This window comes from Python bivittatus, unplaced genomic scaffold (assembly GCF_059951505.1).
Source record: "Python bivittatus isolate LINGU-HERP-01145 unplaced genomic scaffold, Pbiv_v1 ctg000220_np1212, whole genome shotgun sequence".
Taxonomy (NCBI): Eukaryota; Metazoa; Chordata; class Lepidosauria; order Squamata; family Pythonidae; genus Python; species Python bivittatus.
In genome coordinates, this window is record NW_028277048.1 from 33,201,327 (window position 1) to 33,221,338 (window position 20,012).

The following is a 20,012-nucleotide window of genomic DNA, read 5'->3' on the forward strand; positions in this document are numbered from 1 at the left end:
TTCTGGGTTCACACAACAAACTGAACTAGAGGTCCACCAAGTTAGTGTTATGTGCTGTGTGAACTCTGCCATTAGAGTTAGTTTGCATGGCTGTGCAAACCCAGACAATTAGGTTAATTGTTTTAAGTTAAGTGTGTTGTACAAACACAACCTAATCCATGGATATGGGTTTTCAAAAAGTACATTGTTTCTGAACTGCTTGAAGGCAGTAACTGCAGCATGATGTGGTATAATGATTACAATTTATTTGTAAAAGTATGGAAGGTTTTAATGAACGTGAACAATATTGGCAATTCACTTAGTTCAGTACCAATATCAACATCAGATTCAAGCTAGCATTTCTTCCATTCATATTAGGAGTCCTAGCAAGTAAGTCTCTTTTCCATATCACGCTGGAAGAAAAACAGGGGAAAATAAGGGAAAACCTAAACAAGCCACAGTATGGGTTAGTATGATGTATGAATTCAGCTAACTGTAGTTTGCTGCTATAACTGAATCTGCAGTCTACACCCAAGAGTACTGCATTGTGGAGAAATGAATTTGCAAAACGAAAGGCTTGGCAAATAGAGAAGTGGTTCAAAAGCACGATTTGCCACACAAAGTAGGATGTTCTCCTTGGCTAGAGACCTTCAGACAGAGGCTGGATGGTCATCTGTCAGGGATGCTGCTGGGGACCAGACGGTCTCTCTTTCAACTCTGTGATGTTCATGTTGTACAGTTAGAAGCTCACGCTGCACTGTGTGTTCTTCAGAAGGCTTAGTGCCTTCTATTTGGGCATGATCTTTGAACCGTGTCACCAGCCTCCAGCTTGGTTTTACCTGTTTCTTGAAGGCAAATGGAACTGCAAATGTGTTAAAAATGCTGCCCTGCCCACAACCAACTGCACCCAACACATCACCTTTGGAGCAGAGGTGTTCTGAGGAAGAGAGATCCACAAGTTTGGGGAAAGCTGTTGCCTTTCTGTACCATGTGTCTACCCAGACAGAGTTTACAGTATAGACAACGTTTGCATGAGACTCATATCAAAATGCAATAGGCATCTTCCCCAATTTGGCCTACAGCTCCTGTGATTTCCAGCTGGCCTGTCTGATGGCACCAACTGGGGTGGCTTTCTTTAGAGTCATGGTGTATATAAATTAAAGAACCTCAGTCATATTTCTGAGAAGGAAGCTATATGAAAATTTCAGGCTCACTCACGAAGTAGCCCCATAGAATGATTTTACTCTGCTAGTTTTCAGTCTTCTCTTTAGAAGACTGAAAAGAAGGAACATTTTGTCTTTATCTCAGACAGAATGTTGAAATTTCTGAAGTAAATAACACAGACCACAAATCACTCCATGAACTTCTGTAGAGAAGTAGGAGAATAAGTTTGATTGGAGGCTGGCTTTTCTTTCTGCCTTATCACCTAGCAAACTCCTGATTTTGCTATAATCTAGCACATTATTAGTTCGTACCTCTCAGAATGGTAAATGCAGTCCACTTTCCCTTACGAATTTTCCTTTAGAGCTGAGAAATACAGAGGTTACGTAATCTCTTGTCCTGGTTCATAGATTTGCTTGCATCTATGACTCTTTGAGGATTGGGTGTTTCGTATACGCAAAAAGGTTATGGATCTCTTCTGGGGAGGGGGGCAGAATTTGAATGTAGGCAGGTTTGAATCATGGATCATTATTAAGGCTGAGGAATTGCTTCAGAAGGAAATTCCTTAATTCAGTGGTTCCTCACGTGTGGTCTGGGAGATCCATAAGGGAAGTATAGGTGGTCCCTGGTATAGCACAAAATAATTTTTACAAATGGACCAAGTTTTGGCCATTGGTTTTGCTCAAAATCTCACAAGGCCACACAATAAACCCTCAGTAATAATTTTAAAGTTGGGCTCCCATGGAGCTAATGGGGAAGAGAATCACACTTGCCAGGTTGCTGATCCTGTGTGTACGTGGTGGTCCTCAGATGCTTTTGAGGCAGCATCATGGTCTCTATAAAGGAAAAGACTTAGAATTGCCAACCTTGTTATAATCATCCAAACCAGAACCCCCAGCCTATTTGCTCTCTAGTCATGTTGAGGTGACACCTCTTAGAAACCCAGCCAGGGTGAGACCTGTGGTCTCAACCCAAGGCAAGGACGCCACTGGATGGCTGCCCCAGTCAGCGTAAGGTTTGGGGCAGTACCTTGCCTAGAAAAGTTCTCAAAGACTATCTGATCTTTCCCCATCCTGTTAATAACCTGCCTTTTCCAGCCATGCCATCTGGAAAGCAACTATCCTGCCCAGGTGCAATACAGCTGACCACTGAGCCATCAATAGCTTCTCTACCAATACGACCGTGAACCAGTCCAAAGCACACGTTTAAATGCCTTTGGGTGTGCATGGAGTACTTGGCCCAGGGCTGCTCCAGATGTTTTCAGCTGCATCATTTTAGCTAGTGTGGCAAAGAGTTGGGGATTAGGGGAGGTGTACCCAAAATATTTGGAGGGGTCCAGATTGTGCATCTCTGGTTTAGATAGACAAAAACCTTAATCTTGCTTAATCCTAAAAAGCAGCCCTAGAACGAAGAAGAAAAGGACCATGTGCCTGTTTAGTGTTGCTCTTCCAGTTTCCACGTCAATTCCCATTTTACAGAGGAGGAACTAGTAAAAACTGAAGTTCAGTGTCAGTCATGGCACTACAGTACAGGCATTCAACAAAAGTCCACCTAGTTCGCAATCTAGTCTCTTCCCCACCATACTAGTTCTCAAAATTCTGCGTATCTTGGCAGTGCTCAGAAAATATTTTCCCAGAGACAAGTCTTTTTTTTTTTTTTAAGGTGACTATTTTACTTTTTTTACCAACAGGCCCTTGGAACCAATTAGTTTCCAAACATTTTCAAAATGGGTGGCTATGGCAATGCAGTCTTATGCATATTTATATTGAAGCAAATGCGAATGGATTTAATTGGATTTACACATGTTGCCTTTAAAAACCATCTGTTTATATTATCTGCATTAAAGAATAAAAGGGTAGGAGGTTTCATAATAAGGAGTTTAGCTTTTTCCATTCTTCATGTTGAAATAATCAACAGTGGAGTGTTCACAATAGCAATCTGAGTGACAGTATAATTTTTGACCTCCATGATTGGGGGCTTAAGAAGCTGGATGAAGCCTTCATCCATATATATCTGTAATCCCTTCCTTCTTTCAAAACACAGGGTTTTAAAAGTTTTGCATAAAATTTTCATTGATTTATCCTACCATTGATCCATTTGTTCATTATGCTTACATACATATATACTGTAGAGCCAATGGGATGGAGTAATTAATAGGTTGGACTACAACTAGACAAACCCAAATTCAAGTCCACTGTCCATCTGGTGGTGACCTTGGGCTGGTCATTCTCTCTCAACTCAACCTACCTCATAGGGTTGTTGTTGTGGGGGGAAAATGGAGGATGGAGAACTGCATCCATTGCCTTGAGCTTCTAGAGAAACGTTTATTTATATCTTACAAATGAGTATTTATCACTGTGTGTATACATAAAGTTTCTCTATATTTGTCACTTTGTGTGTGTCTGCGTGTCTGTGTCTGTATCTGTCTCTCAATCCATCATCATGCATGCATTCAAACACTACGTGTGGAAACTACTTCATAAGCTTGGAAAATTGTTTTCCTTCTCTCTGAAAATACACGTTTCCTCAATGAAAGTGAAGAGGTGAATGCAGAGTGACCTTACTATTCTAAAAACATTACATGTCTTCATTTGAAGATTACTATTTTTAGACCTTTGGATGGCTTTCTAAAAGGCTATAGATTACCCCAGCTTTTCCTACAGGGACAATTTATGTTAAAGTACTTGGCATTTCAGACTGCACCACTGGAAAGACTTGTAATATTGCATGTTGGAAGGGATAAAAGTCACATCAATCTTTACTGCTGTTTTTCCTGTTTCAGTGTCCCAGATAAACTAGGTTATCGTTGGACTGGGATGCAAGCAAAAACAGGGATTTCCACCTTGAATTGTAGCTTTAAGTAACCATTCAAACTTAGGAATGGAATCAAGGAAAAAATATTAAGGAAGGGGGGAAAAAGCCTTGGCAATCAGATTCCAGGATCTGACAAATAGAGGTGTTCTTCTTTTACCTACAGAATGCTTTTTTCCTCATAAAAAAACACTGTAGTTCAGCTGAATTTAAATAGGGAAGAAACAGGGCTCGGCTGGGAAGTCTGAAAGCTTGGCTTCTGCTTATGGGTCTCGCTCTGGTCTGTGTGGGGCCCTGGACAAAAAGCAGCTTCCGTCCTCTCTAAGCATCTGCGTAACAGAGAGCTGTCAACCTCTCATTAAAAGAAAAACTCCAAAACACTGGCTCCTGATGCAATTGAACACTTACAAGCTAAAAATAATGTTATAATTGTTTCTTTTCTCATTTCTAGTGATGGGATCCCTCCTTACAGAATTGGGAGCAAGAAGCAGCTCCAGAGGGAAATGCATCGTAGCGTCAAGGCCAACGGTCAAGTTTCTCTACCTCACTTTCCAGTAAGTACTTTTGGGGTTGACGAAACATTTTTAAAGCATGTGTGCATTTGACCCATTAATGAGTTAATTCAAAGGCTGTCTAGGATATTGATTGTTTATTAATACCATTTTTGCTTGTTTGTTTTGGGTTTTATATGTTTGTCTTGTTTCTCCCAGAGTCCTCAAGAATTGAGGTGGGCTATAAATATTGTAAAAGAAAGAATGAAAGAGATTGTGAAATATTCACTGTTCTAAGGAAAACCAGAAAGATAATTTCCTGGAATGATAAAATACTTAGCATCCTTTTCCTCTTCCCACCTGTTCTACAAATGTTGCTTAGATATGTGGGATTTGTCTTATCTGTCACAGGGAGGTCCATTTTCCCCTGGAGGATGTTGGCCTGCATCCTACTTAAACTCTACCGAATCTAGAACACTGCTTTGTACTAGGTCAATCTTTTGAGCATCAAGCCCTGATGTGGGGGATTTATAGCCCCTTCTTGCACTCTGCCTGAAGACTGCTTTCTCTTTCTCTTCTGCTGGGTATATGCTTGAGAGGATGGGGTAAAGAAGAGAAGGGATAGCATCCAGAGAGAACAAACAGATATATAACATGGCAAAGTCCATCCACTTTTCGTTTCTTGCACCACCTACCATTTGACTTCTCTCCTACAACCAACTTTTGCTATCAGTGGCCCTTTATAAGAAGAGTTTCTGATCTAGTCTAGATGGAGAATGATCTTCCCTGACATCTGCTACCATGCCCCTTTTTCTTAATGGGGTTCAGAGGACCTTCCTGTGAGCAAAGCATGATTATGTTACTGTGCCCTGGTTGTTCTTCTGCGTCTGACCAAAATACAAGAAATATTAATTTTGTTGATGCCCAAGGTTAAATCCTATATCTTCATACTTGGATTCTTTGTCTAGTCATGAAACATCACATCAGGTAGTGCAATGGATCTTTATGCCCCATCATTAAGAAGAAAATTGTTCTCTCTTGTTTGCATCATTTCACAAAGAATCTGTTTGTTTCTTTCTGATCAGTATGGTCACAATGGGAAAAAAACAACCAACCAACCAGAGGCAGAAAACAACATTGATTTAGTCTCCTGCATGCTTTTTATTTATATGGCCAAAGTAAATTAGCAGGATTGTATAGTACAGCAGTGAACCAAATGGCATATACACTGTGTAAGGGGACTTCGGTAGAATACAACATAGGAATATTAAGGAAAGGAAAGGAAAGGAAAGGAAAGGAAAGGAAAGGAAAGGAAAGGAAAGGAAAGGAAAGGAAAGGAAAGGAAAGGAAAGGAAAGGAAAGGAAAGGAAAGGAAAGGAAAGGAAAGGAATACTTTCCAAAGAGTTTCCCTACTGGATGGGAAATTCTTCCTGGTATTAGACCTGAAGGTTTTCCTTGCCACTTTTCTCCCTCCCTCTTTTTACTGCTATGAAGAACAACTACAGGGAAGGGTTAGAATCTGCACTAAGTATAATAAGATGAGGATCAGTGAAAATATGACTTGGTCTTCTGACCCAGCTTGGGAGTTTCTGGAAGCCTCTGGCTAGCAGCTATTAGGGGGGAAACGTTGGGCTCAGATGATGGTTGGTCTTATCCACCAGATGTCTTGGACGGTAACTTCCAGGATTCCTAGCCAAAGGCTGGCCTGTATTACTCCTTTCCCAAAGGCTATGTGTCTTACACGAGACTGGGTTGCATGTATGTCAGTCATGGATAGATGATCCTTGCTTTTTTGTGGAACTGAGAGTGTTTTTATCCTGCTTATTTGCCGCTGCTGGACTGTTATAAAATGCCTGCTTCCTCCCTCTGTTAAGCCATGTGATGGATCAGCTCAAGGGGTGGTAAGAGAGGGAGAAAGAGGGGGAAAAACCCTCTTGAATCTCACTGCTAACTTCCACAGCTGCTTTATTTTATTTTATTTTTTTAAAGATCATGCTTTTCATTTGCTGTTCTGCTTCAGGATGTCAAAGAGTGAGAAACACACCAGGAAGAATTATGTTCTCATTGAAGTCACTGGGAGTTCTGCTATTTATTTAAGCTGAGCCAGGATTTCTCCTCCCCCCCCCCATTAGCAACTATTGGGCAGGAAATAGATTTCCCAGGTCCTTCAAAGGAAAAACGATATTTGTACCAAAAAGTCTCCCCTCACCTCCCATTTTCGCCCTAATCACAGGTTTTCTTGCTTGTTGGCTTCCAGGCAAGCAGCTAATCTAATTGTACTTGTTTGGAAATTTGAGTTCCTTTCTCATTTCAAGTACAGAGGATTTCAGGATGATACGCTGTAATTCTTGTGGTGCGGCTTTCTTTAGCATGGTGTCTTCTAAATGTGTTGGCCTAGAGCTCCATCATCCCCAGCCAAAGCAGTGAAATTGAGGAGTGTGGGCTGGGCAGCCAACATGCTTGGAGGACACCAGTTTGAGGGTGTCAGTTTGAAGTGAATAATTTTCAGCAAAGTTGTTACACAGACAAGTACAAACTTATCTTGTGATGAATATAACTAAATTCAACTTCCTGTCCTCTTAAGGAATGAGAAATCTCAGGTGAAAGATGTCTCTGAGATGTATGGAAATTGTCTAGGGTCTGCATGTCCCCATTTATTTATTTATTGGTATGTTTGTTTACTGTATTTTCTTCTTCCATTAAAAAAAAAGTTCTATATAGCTTCTGCTTGTAAATTAGATTATTTTGTCCTGGGGCGTGCAAATCGACTTTCTCTGTAAGGCAGTGCTTTGATCAGGGAGCTGAATAGAGCCAGCTTGTGTGAGAGTGACAATTTCCAGCAGAGTAGCCTTTTTCTCCCCCCGCATCATTTCTGAAGCTAAGTGGTTACCAGAGAGAGAGGCCCTACCTCACCTCATGGGCAGCATGTGAAAGACTTGGCAGTTCAGCTTTCCCCCTTTTTAAAAAAAAAATGCCCCAAACAAAAAAGTATTGTGTGTATGTTTGTGTATCCAGAACTGGAGGGTGAAGGCAAGAAATTGAGTGCTTGTGGGGAGATGAGAGGAGAATAGGGATGGGGGGGCTTCCCCCCTTTCTTGCTTCTTTCGGCAGAGATTTCCGCTTGCCTTTTCATATTCTAGCCTTGATTTGGAGGTGCTTCGTTTTCCCTTGATAGATCTGCTGGAGGCAGCCTGGCGCAGCAGTGTATCGCCGTTTGCCTGTAGCAGCTTCCTTCATTTTCTGTACAAAGAGATGGAGGGCAGGGAGGGGGAAGAAGAACAGAGGGAGAGAGAGGGAGAAAGATCCAGGACACTGTTGAGACAACACTACCTCAAAGGTGCCCAGTGTGTAGCCAGGAAATAAATTACCAGCACTTCTCTGATCTGCCACCATTTGACTTCTTTTTTTTCCCTCCCCCCTCCGCTCCCTTTCCTTTTTCTCCCTGTCTTATTTTTATTTTAATTTCCAACTCCTTTCTGTTTATACTCCACTTTTATTCCTTGAGTTAAAGTCTCTCCCTCCCACCTCTGAGTTTTTTATTTGATGTTTGACAACAGTCTTTGAAGATTTTCTACTTCAGAGTAGCTACTGATGGGCTGGTTGTACTACAGAGAGAACAAGCAGGGTACCTCGGAGTGCGACCAACTGCTCCTGCCGAAGGCAAACGCTATTGGGGAAGATGTCACTCCATGAGGCCACAGCACTTGCTCATAAAAATCCAAAGCAGACCATGCCTAGTTGCGGTCTTCTTTTCATCCAAACATGGAGACACAACAAGCTGAACGGAGCCAGCGAGGCTGCTCGAGCTGAGCGTCTTCTGCTTGTGCTGCCTGTTCAACTTGGCTCGTTGTTTCTGTCCCTGCTCTGCACAGAGAACCCACCGTCTCCCTAAGGAAATGACTCCTGTGGAACCAGCCACCTTTGCGGCCGAACTCATCTCTCGGTTGGAGAAGCTCAAGCGAGAACAAGAGACCATGGATTGTTTGGAAGAGAGGCTGCAGCAGATCACAGAGGTAGGGACCTGACCCCTCTTCACATGGATTCCCTCTGGGTGGCCCCCCCTTTGCTGAAGGAGGAGGGTGGGTGAGAGGGCGGGCAGGAAGAAGGAGTCATGAGAGAGAGCCAAAACGTTGGCCGAGGTCACCCTTCCCTTAGGCAGTAGAGCCAGGTGTGGAGATGCACTGCAGTCGCACACTGTAGTGAACCCAGAGCCAAACCTCTGCCTATTCGCTGCCAGCTGAGGTCTCTTCGGGGCATGTGCATTGATGCCTCAGATTGTGTCAACATCTGTATATCTAGCAACTGACTCCAGATGTCTGTTGAGGGGCAGAAATGCATCTTGTCTGCAGAGCTTACTAGGACCCCTGTTGAGCTCTGCTCGTTGAGTCACTGTCCTTCACGTTTTGCTCCTGAAGGATGACGAAAAGGAGATCTCTGACACGCCTGTTGCTGCCCAGGGCAACCGAGAGGTTGCAGCCCTGCAACATCAGCAGCATCCCCTCACGCTCCTTCCCACCGGCAGCTATGAAGATGACCCTCAGGCAATTCTGGACGACCACCTTTCCCGCGTGCTAAAGACCCCCGGATGTCAGTCTCCCGGCATGGGGCGGCATAGTCCTCGTGCTCGCTCTCCCGACCGGCTCCCGGGGGGCAAGTTCCTGCTGGCAACACCAGGCAAGACCTCTGTGTCCACGGCTTGTGCCCTTCTCAGCAAAGGATTTGTCACCAAGCAGACCACGAAGCATGTTCACCATCACTACATCCACCACCACACCATCCCCAAAACGAAAGAGCAGATAGAAGCCGAGGCAGCCCAGCGGGTCCAATGCTTGTGTGCTGGGGGCAGTGATTATTATTGCTATTCAAAATGCAGAGGACACTCGAAGGGGGCAGACCTTCCTGTTGCTCAGCTGGAGCCATTTGGGTAAGTTTCCTCTTGGGTATGATTTCTAATTAGTTGAGGTGGCCAGGATTGGTCTACAGCTTTGGGAATTGTGCCTGTTTCTCTAAAAGCTAAGGACTGCTGGGAGTTGGTGGAATGAGGAGAGATTGGGCATGGGGCTGGGAAAGAGTAGCGTATCCAGCTGTGGTGCGGGGTTCTAGCAGAACTGTTGCTGTGGAATGATGACCAAGCAGCAGGTTAAGGGCTGTTCTTCTTTTTCCAATGGAAGCCTCAGCAGAACCGGGACACTCCCCAAAAGGAACTGCAAGCTCCAGGATGGCATTGTCCTGCCAGGTGGAGAAGGAGGTGGGCTCCCTGTCCCGCCTGGCGTACAGCTACCCGGTGGGGAAGCCGATCGCTCCCAGAACGTCTGGCAGTGGATGCTGGAGAGTGAAAGACAATCTAAGCACAAGCCCCATAGGTAAATATCAGCTGTCTGCAATTCTGTTGCTCCTGGTAAATATTTATCTATTACACAGCTGTCTATTTTTACAATCACTAAAAACAAATGAAACTCTTTTGCTCCTCCGGTTTAATATGAAAGCTGTTCTGCAGAACCAGAAAAACCACAAAAATGTCATGTTTTTGGCTAAACCCCCTTTTCGTGTTATGACAGACTTTTTTCCCCTTTTTCCTTTCTTCTTGCTGAGAGCGCACAGAACAGAGGCTGCTGTGAAAGCCCCATATTTCAGCTTTTATAACCTTGCACCTTCGGTCCCTGGTCTTTTTTCAGCACGCAAAGCACAAAGAAGGCCTACAGTTCTGACTCCACTAGAGGCGCATCTGCTGAGCGTCCAGCCCGTCACCACCAGTGGGGCAATAGCAGCCACCCACGGGCTGTGCAGCCTGCCCACCCCTTTGTCCAGGATCCTGCCATGCCTCCGCTGACTCCACCCAACACACTGGCCCAGCTGGAGGAAGCTTGCCGCAGACTAGCTGAAGTGTCCAAGCCACAGAAACAACGGTAACTTCCCACAGGTTGGGGTATGGATGTGAAGAGCCCCTGCTGGGCTTCTGGTCGGTCTCTGCTAAAAGAATTCCAATCCGGGCTGAAGACAGGCTGGGCCGGATATTCTTTTGGAATAGGCCCGCAAAAGCTGTAGATTGTGTAACCGAATCTTTTCAAATGCTCTAAATGTGTTGCTCAGGGCAAAGGTGTAGAGTCAGATTAAACTTGTAACACAATGATCAGGCCCTGAATGCTGCTAGAGATTGCTTGGTAAGTAGGAGGTCAGATTCATAAAGTTCATGTAGTTCCTACCAGAGATTTAAATTTATTTATTGGTGTTTGTTTATTTCTTTACTTCTTGGGCTTATAAGCTGCTCCAATCAAAGTGATTCTGAGTAACGTACAGATCCCCAAATCTGTAACTTGGGTTAAAATAGACAAGTAGCTAATAAAAGTTGGGTTGAAAGATAAGGGTCCATATTTTGCCCCCACCAACCTAATGCCTTAAAAAACATCCTGGAAGACGCTTTTCGGTTTAACTTTTGAAATACCTTTTCAAGATGAAACGGAACACCTGAAACTGGCTTCCTTTGCAAATTGTTTTGTGAGTTAGCTTTTTGCTTTCTCGAGTCTGCCCTAAAGTTGGTGCATGGTCTTATGTTTTGGAACAGTCGTTGCCCCAGTCTTATAAATCAGGAGGTGCCTTATAAATTGTAACCTCTCTAGTCAAACCAATTAGAATCTTCCAATCTAGCCTAGTTTGTTTGGCTTCCTTAAAGATCCCCTGTATGCCTCTGAAACCGAAGCCAGTTAACTACTCGGATTAAATCTTTGGACCGTCTTTGGATGATGCTGAGATACTTTAGGCCTTAGCTTTCGTAATATTTCCTTGCTTGTTTCAGCACGTTGATCCTGAATGCATAAATGGAATTTGAAGAAGATTAATGGTATTCTCGCACCTCTTCTCCTTCCTCCCCCATTTCCCATACTTCAGGTGTTCGACTTCAAATCAGCTTAGAGATCGAAACCACTTGGCTTCTGTACCAGGAGGGAATGGTCCTTTCTGCACTACAAGCATGGCATCAGAAGAGTGAGTGTAATATATACATTAGAGATCTGCTGATTCCCCTTTTTCAAACCCAGTCCTATCAGTGGAGTACTGCTTTCAAGTAGAGCATGTACGAGGGACCTTAGATTCTTTTTAAGGCCTGTAATGAACATCAGACATTTTCAAATCTTGGTTCTCTGACTCGTCTGTTCTTTTTGTTTGCATTCCTGTAAAGTGGACAAAGATTGGATTAATCTAATTACAGGATAGTTCTTCTTTAACAAGAAATCTGCGACAGTCTAAATAATTAAAGTTTTCTTTCTTAGATACTGCATCTTAAGCAATGAGTAATGTTTGAAGTCCAAGCTTAGCCACATGACTGTTCCCTTTCATTTTTAATTGGCTGACCTTACGTCCACCAGCTGTCTATGCTAGTAGCTTTTCTCTCTTCCTGTAACCACTCTACAAAGACTTGGAACAAATTAGGAAGAGTAAATTATGGCAGAGTAGCCTTTGGTGACCTTTAGACGTGCCAAGTCTGGCTTGCCTCAGAGACTGCCTTGTCTTCATGGCACTGAAGATTCTTGCTTTCTGCAAGAGGTTCTGTCTTCCTGAGGTGCCAAGGTGGGACAAGGGCTTGGCTTTCCGTTCCCCTTGACACTGGTGTCAAAGTATCCACAGAGATGTAGCATGTCTGTTTTTTTGCCCAATTCTGAGATGCAAAGACAGTTCTCTAAACTGAAAGTGGCAGCATTTGATGTGCTGTTCCACACAAGCTGGGGCTTTCTAAATTTAGTTCAGTGTAAAGGAATGTTCTTTGGCATTTTAAGTGAATTGGAAGACCTGAAAGACCAGGTTAGGGATAGATCATCATGAAGAGAATCTATCTATGTTGTTGCTAGGAGCTGAAAACAACTTCATGGCACATAATCAATCAATTAAAAAAAAAAAACCTTGGTGCACAAGTTAGAGTAAGTTTGGGTTATGGAGCTTAGGGATCTCCCTGCCCTGTATTATAAATTATTATGGAGGCTTAGATGTAGCTCCTACAGTATTATCTAAAATTAAGTAGCTGTGAAATGTCCATATGAGCCATCCATTAAACAAAGATCTATTTCCCTGTTCCATCCTGGAACTTTACACAAGATTGCTTCTTTCATTTCTTCCCTTTACTGCTACCTTAGCCCACTGATACACACACACACACACACACACACATCCAACTGAGGAGGACAGAAGAGAAGCAAATTGATAGGGTAAATCTGGGGAGTCCGTAGGCATATCTGATTAGTTCCAGGCACTTTGGCTAATGGTCAGAGATGATGAGAGTGGTAGACCAACCACATTTGGAAGTCTATAGCTATCTACATCTAAAATAGAATTATATTTTTCAAAAAATATTTAATGTATAAATGATTTCATTCCTTGTGTTAGGCCATAATATGATTTGCTTATATTTGGCTGAATGTGATTTTTTTAATACACACTTTATAGACCACCAGCTTCCATAGACTCAACATAGTTTACAAAAAATGCAATACTTCAAACAACCTGAAAAGCAATCAATCACATTTTTATTAGGCAGCCTGCACACCATTAGCACCCAAAAGCTTTGCAGAAGCTTCCTAAAGGCTGGAATGTTGGGGTATGTTCTGTACACAGGGAAGCGAGGTGTTTCAGGCCATGGGGATAGCCACTGAGAAAGCACACTGTTGACCCCCCCACCTCACATGAGGTAGGAACCCTCAGCAAGTCCTCCCTACAGGAATGCACAGGAAAGATAGGTACCTTGGAGTCAAGCCAACTGGGGCTTTAAAGGTAACTACCAGCAATTTCCATTAGTCCTGGAAGCAAATCTGCAACCAGTGTGGGAACTGTAGCATTGGCGTATCAGTGGTTAGCAGATAGGTTGCTGGACTCTGGGAAAACTGAAGCCTCCAAGCCAGAGACATCTTCAGAGGCAGCCCCACACAGAGTGTGTTAGTCACAAGGGCATGAGTCACTGTTGTCAGAGTTTCCCAATCTACATAGGCCTGCACTTGACACACTAGCCAGAGGTAGACAGAGGCTTTCCTAGCTATGCCCTCCACCTACACTTTGCAGGAGTTCTGAGTCCTGCAGTACCCCCAAATTGTAGATCTCCCCCATTAGGGTAAACCCCTCCCTCTAGAGCTAAACTGGGAACTTGGATAGGACCAGATCTATCACAGACAAACAGCAACACCAACTTGCAGGGATTTGAGCTTGTTCTAACTCATCCAGACCCTCACATCCTCTAGGCCCTGGATCAGGACTTTGGCAGGATTTCTGGCTCAGCTTGGGATAGAGATGTATAGCTGAGCCTCATCAGCATCTTGATGATACTTCACTCCAGATGATAGATGATCCCTCCGGTGGTTTTCATATAGATACTGAATAATTAGGGGAAGAGGACAGAGCCCTGTGGCACCTCATCCCTATCAGTTGATTTGCTACTGGCCAGTGTATGTAGCCAAGGAGAAGAACCACTGCAAAAGCGTGTTTCCAATCCCCTACCCTTGCAGATAGTCCAAAAGGATATGATGGTCTATCATACCAAAACCCACCGAAGGGTATAATAGGACTAGGAGAGATGCAGTCCTTTCATCTAGATCTTGAAAAGGATCACTTACCTTTGCAAAAGAGTCACAATTTGTAATCTACAGTTTGAAATCATGGTTTGTTGGTGTAGCGATAATGGCTGTGGCTAAATGTGATGTGCAGAAAAGGAAACTTGATTTGTTTGTGGGTTCCTGGCTTATTACTGGCTTGTTTTTGTGCTCCACCCAATTATCTAGCCAGTTCACAGAACTGTAAGACAAGACCAGCTAAAAACAAAAGAAAACAAATCCAGGTTTGGACAAATAAGCCATGATTACTTTGTACCTCTGCAAGACTGGCTTGTTTGAGCTTATTCAAGCCATAGCTTAAGAAATCTTGGTTTAGGATCATGTAACAATTCACACAATATTTTCATAAAGTGAATATGGCATGTAAAAGTTCTAAATGGTTGCAGGATCATTGATGAAGTAGAATTTGAAGCATACAGTTAGTAGCTTAAAATATAAAAACAGATAGAAATCATCATGAAAAATGCAGTCGTTTTCTGGAGTTTGGCAGCTTGACCAATCTCAGAAAATCTTCATAAATTTATATTGAGGCTTTTAATAATAAATTAGCAGACAAAATAAAATAAAATTTCTGCAGCTCTCTAGACAATACTAAACCAAGAAGCTTACAGATGATATGATGGGTTTATTTTTACTTAAGTCTTAGTGAAAAGCTTCCTTTAGTTCCTTCTCAGAATTCACATTTACACAGTTTCAGCGACTAAGAACTGTTGTAACCAACTGGTTTAGCATATTGTACATATGTTAAATATTTAAATAATAGCATATGTTATTATTTGCTTGGTATTTGGTTAGTTTTTTCTCCAGTCATTGTGGTTTATAATTCCTCTTTCATGGTTTAGAAAGATGTGGGAATCCAAACAGTTGTAGATTAATCCAGAAACTATAGCAAACAAGCCATGGCTTAGTATGATTTTTGAATTTAGTTCCAGAATTTGTCATGGCTCTTTTAAAGAACCAACAACAACCTTTTTTTTTTTCCTGTCAAGGAGCACTTGGTCTTGAGGTGGATCTTAAGCAAACAGTGGATGGTTCTACCAATTCCATCACTTTTCAGCATTCTTTTGTTGAATGTTTGTTGAATCATGTTTCAGAACCTTTTTTTCCTTCTCTTTTTGACATCCCTTATTTAACATCCCCATCCCAGCACCCCCATCTAAGCAGGCTAGAACAAATTGCCAAGGACTGAATTGCTGCTTGCAAAGGACTTTTAGACTATGGATTGTTTGTTAGATTAGGACTACAAGTTGCCCTTCACTTCTCTAACTAACTGTAGCAACATGAAATTAGTGATCCAAGGATGGAGAAACAGCTGGAGTATCCAACCAGACGAGAGGAACAAATCCAAAACCTTTGTAAAACAGGGCCAAGGCTGAAGCAATGCTGGTGTCATACAATATCACTTGAACTGCTCCAGGGCTCAGTCCATGTAGGGTTCACCTCATATGTATAGTTTCTTCTCAGAAAATTTGCCAGAGGGTATGAGCAATTTGCCCAAACTCAACCAATAATTTGAGGGTTGGAATAATCCAAAAGCTGCAGACTTATACCTCCTTCCATCTGGACAGACAATGTAGGATTGCCCTGTTGAATCTTAAAGGGCTGCAGAGATCTTTGCCCTGTTAAGCAAATAACTTTCCAAAATATTTAGACTTCAAAAATGTACAGTAACTAGCTGGCCATTCTTACTAAGCTGATAATTAAAGACTGTGTGTATCTCCATTGAAAACTCTGCACGAGACATGCCTTGGTCTTTGTTTTCAATCCTCTGCCCGCAGTCATAACTCCGTTTTTCCAGTGATCAAGCAGCAACACTTGGCAGTGAGCAGGCTTTCCCAACTTAGTGGGAAATGAGTTGGAATCGCCTTCCCAATTGAGGGGCCACTTAGCAATCATGGGTGAAGTCCACATGGTTGGACAGCAGGTATGGGGAAGGCCACCTTGAATTCTTCAGTATTTAGCACACAAATAAGTATCAAGCTTCGCTTGACTATAGAATTTTCAATTACTCTGTGTGTTTAGTTGACTCTCGACGCCTTGTGTAATTGTGCCTTTGAGTGTAACATAAGTGTTTTCTAAATGTTGTGAAGCTGTACTTATTTCTCTCCTCCCTCCTTTATGTTTCAGTCACAAAGAACCAAAGAAACTCCCTGTTGTTCACTCCTCCCAGCCTAGTGAGTTGGTTGTCACTTATTTTTTCTGTGGAGAAGAAATTCCCTATAGGAGGCTGTTAAAGGCCCCGAGCCTGACACTTGGGCACTTTAAAGAGCAGCTGAGCAAAAAGGGAAATTATAGGTAAGCATCTTTGTGGTTTCTTTCTTCTTTTTCTTGTGTTTGCACAGACTGACTGCCAAAATAACCAAGATGTATTTGTAAGCAACCTCCCACAAGGAAAGGTTTATTGTACTCTTTTGAAGGTTGGCTGCAACTAGTTCACTAGACGAAGTTTTTCTGACTTCTTTATGTTTACCCACCCAGCAATAGTACTCAGCAGGTGGGTTGGTTGCTCCAGCAACCAAATGAGACCTCATCTGGTGAGTAGATGTGAGGTTGTCGGCTCAGTTGCCTTTTACAAGTTGACGAGCCCACAGACTTGCATAATAGGTATCTCTTCAAAGTCCTTACTTTGTTTCTGGGATACCCTGCTGTTTTAGAAGTTCTCTTTCTTTAATCAGTTTAGGGTACACTTTACCTGATTATTCTGATTTTGTCATTTGGACCCTGAAAAAAAAAGGGAACAGGAGAGTGCTCAACTACAGATTACTAAGATTAGTAATCAATCTTAATAATGTAAGATTGTAAGGGTATAAGATTGTTGGGACCTGTATGTGGTGGCTATAAAGACATATTCCTGTGTCTTGTTTATAAGGGGAAGGGGCTCTAAAATGTGTTTTTTTCTTCGATATTTATTGTTTTACTTAGCTTTGCACAAAACAATCAAGTATTACCAAAATCCTAGTTGGTCATGGCAAATGTGGCCTAATTTGTGAAAGTAAATGGCTAACTTTGAATATTGTACTTTGTGAAGTATTTGTTCAAATGCCAACTGTTATGAAAAAGTTGTAGCTTCTTTCGAGGGTAGATATTCCAGTGTGTTCTGCAAAATTACCTAGTGAAGTCCTGAAAGCAGCTTTGCCCAGTATATGAAATCAATAGGACATTTTGATCTCTATACCTATACTTCCTTATTTATAGGTTGACTTTTAAAGTTCCCCTCTCCTAAGGCTTATGACCTGTCTTAGGACTTCCTGTGTAATTATTCAGAGAATCAACTTGTCTAATCTCCCTGTTACTGAGATGTACACATTAAGCAGGAGTTATTATCTCTCATGATGGTGGAGAATTTCTTGAGGAATGCATTAACCTCATTGGAACAGGTGGGGCTTCATTTCACAATATGACCATCTAACTCAAGAGTTAGCAGTATGGTGTCTACAGCTACTATCTTCCATCGCCACCCCGAAAGAGCAATCCATAATCTTCCAATTTATTTATTTTACATCATAAACACCAGTCAAAGCTTCTGAGTTTTATAGTAAAGAACCAGTTATTGGAAGCAGAACCAGTTGAACAAAAGTTTGAGCCTATTTACTCTGTAAATGATTGAGCTTATAAACTACCTCGAGATTACTGCTAGACTCACATTGACTTTGGAAACAAAGCTTCCAAGTGGCCACAAGTATCTTTGGAAAATCTGTTTCTTAAAGGTTTTTCCTGTTTTCGAAAGACAAGACCTGCACAGGCATTAACCTCTCCACTGGAGGCACTTCAGAGAGTCCCTCTGTCCTTGTAGGAGAGATGATGAGGATTTGAGAAAGAACCTTCTGTATCTTTGGAACTTGCTCTCTATAGAGGCTTGCCTGTTTGGTACCAGCTTTTTATTTGCCTGGATTTTTGGACAACTTAGCTTCACTGTGATGGGTTTAGCTGGCATTTACTGAAGTTTCCTCTGTGGTGTTTATGTGTTGTGTCTTTTTAAAGATGCACCTTAAGCTACTTTTGACTAGCTGCCTGACCAAAAGTAGAATATAAATGTTTGAAGTACATAAGGCTCATCTTTACAGCTCAAAGGGTATGTTCATTTGTTACCAGAGTTGTACATTGGCTGAACTCTGTATGGTTTGGACTTTATAGGAAGCAACACCAGTATGGTTTGGGTTGCCAGGGAATTTCCCCTTCCTTCCCTGATCCTAGCCTCAAATGAAGGGTTCCCTGATTTAATTAACTAGAACCAAACTATGTGGATGGTATTGCATGAATGGAGGTTAAAGGCATTGAGATGGGCTTGCATGGTTAAAGTTCCTGTTGTCTAATCTCCCACAAGAATAATACGAAGGGAGTCTCAGAAACTTCTTTTAAGTAGGTGATGACTGCCATCTTGTTTACTCTAGAGCCTTAGATGGAATTTCTAGAGATATAAAGTCCTTTAATTCTTGTTGGGATTAAAAACTGGTTATGCAGATTTTATATATACTGTTCTGAGCTTTGCATTCACACTGAAGAGCCCTGCATCACAAGCTAAAGATGTAGCTTAATCCACGTTCAGCCTGTTGGCAGTAGTAAGAGTGTGATGGGCTAGTCTGATGCATAGAGATTTCTTTACCCCTGTGATAACCACCATGTTAATGTAGGTATGAAGATTGGAAATCCTCCCAGGGTGGGAATCTGGGGCCCTCGAGGTATAATTGGACCAACTCCTTGATATTGGCCATTCAGACTGGATCTGATGTGAGTCCCAGACAAACACCATATGGAAGGCCTTGGTTCCAAACCCTACTGGATACAAATTGTGCTGTGTCTTCCTGTGATTTATGTTTAGTATAGCATCAATAAAAGCTCGGAGGTAACCTCTTTCATAAATTATGCATGGTTAACATTTATATAGTAGCTCCAACTTGGTAACCTAGCTTTCATTAGAAAACACCACTGTTACAGTTTTAAAGGATTTAATCTGTAAGGACGGTAGTTTTACCCTTTTTTAGTCCCAGCCCCCACACTGTAATTCCCATATGCTCATCATGTCTCTGTGAATAGTGCAAAGACGGGGGCCTGAAAATGTTCAGCAGCTGCAAGTCTAAGAACCTTTGCCTGCTGAATGGTTTTTTTACCATCTTTCTCCTACAGAGGCAGGCCGTGATCTGCTAGATGTTACAGTCTTTAAGACTGGTTACCATGATGTTGCATAGTGGCAGCCGGGGAAGTCCTTGTTTTTAGATAACATCAGAAAAAAATCTTAGGATGTCACCAAGAATGCTCCAGGTGAACTCAAAGACTCCCTAGGCATTGCAACTTGAACCCTGGCATTCTGTAATTATTACATTAAAAGGATTGTGATGGATTTATTTTTATTTTATTTTGGTACATCTGTGTATAGAAGAAGCATAGGCCCAAATCTGGTGTTTTTTTTTTTTTTATCTTGCACAGACACAAGGTGAAACTAATTATCCAAATGTGTTGCACCCCCAGGGAATCATTTTGATCTAAGCTTTGATTTTTTCCCCCCTCCTTTTGGCTGGACTTAGAGTAAAACTGCAGGTGACCTTCAGGGAAGAGGGCCATACTGCCCAGAATAGCAGTGATTGCTTAGGGAAGGACTAGCTAGTCACTCTGGTCACATCTGGCATTGATTTTGTTCTAAGGCCCTCTTAATAAGCATGTCTTTGAAGCCTTTGCCTTTCATTTTAAGACACAAAGACATGCATCAGTGGCTGACACTCCACATTCTTTATTGAATGAGTCAGTTTGCAACATAGGTGCCTTGGGTTTTTGTTGGGTGCTTTCAGTCAGAAGAGTGCTCTGCAATATGGATTTAGGGCACACATGTAGCTTAAAGAGAAAGGATAGAGTTCATGTTTGCCCCCCACTCTCACACATTCACACACACAAACCCTCTGAGTAATGTTGGGTATCACAGCGAGAGCAAAGAGAGAAAGAGAAACCAAGCCAAGCCTTACAGGCTCTATGGGTGCCAGATACAGGGGAA

The 20,012-nt window shown here is 42.3% G+C and overlaps 1 protein-coding gene across 3 annotated transcripts in view; it reads left to right on the forward strand.

Moving 5' to 3' along the window:
- Nucleotides 1–20,012, forward strand: part of AXIN2 (axin 2) — a 44,165-nt gene that overhangs the window by 18,003 nt on the left and 6,150 nt on the right. For all 3 annotated transcript variants that reach the window (XM_025173171.2, XM_007421610.4, XM_088138301.1), the window contains 7 exons: nucleotides 4,403–4,505; nucleotides 8,315–8,455; nucleotides 8,858–9,366; nucleotides 9,614–9,805; nucleotides 10,118–10,348; nucleotides 11,328–11,423; nucleotides 16,157–16,324. In XM_025173171.2, the coding sequence (XP_025028939.1) occupies nucleotides 4,403–4,505; nucleotides 8,315–8,455; nucleotides 8,858–9,366; nucleotides 9,614–9,805; nucleotides 10,118–10,348; nucleotides 11,328–11,423; nucleotides 16,157–16,324 (1,440 nt within the window). The remainder of the gene's footprint in view (nucleotides 1–4,402; nucleotides 4,506–8,314; nucleotides 8,456–8,857; nucleotides 9,367–9,613; nucleotides 9,806–10,117; nucleotides 10,349–11,327; nucleotides 11,424–16,156; nucleotides 16,325–20,012) is intronic.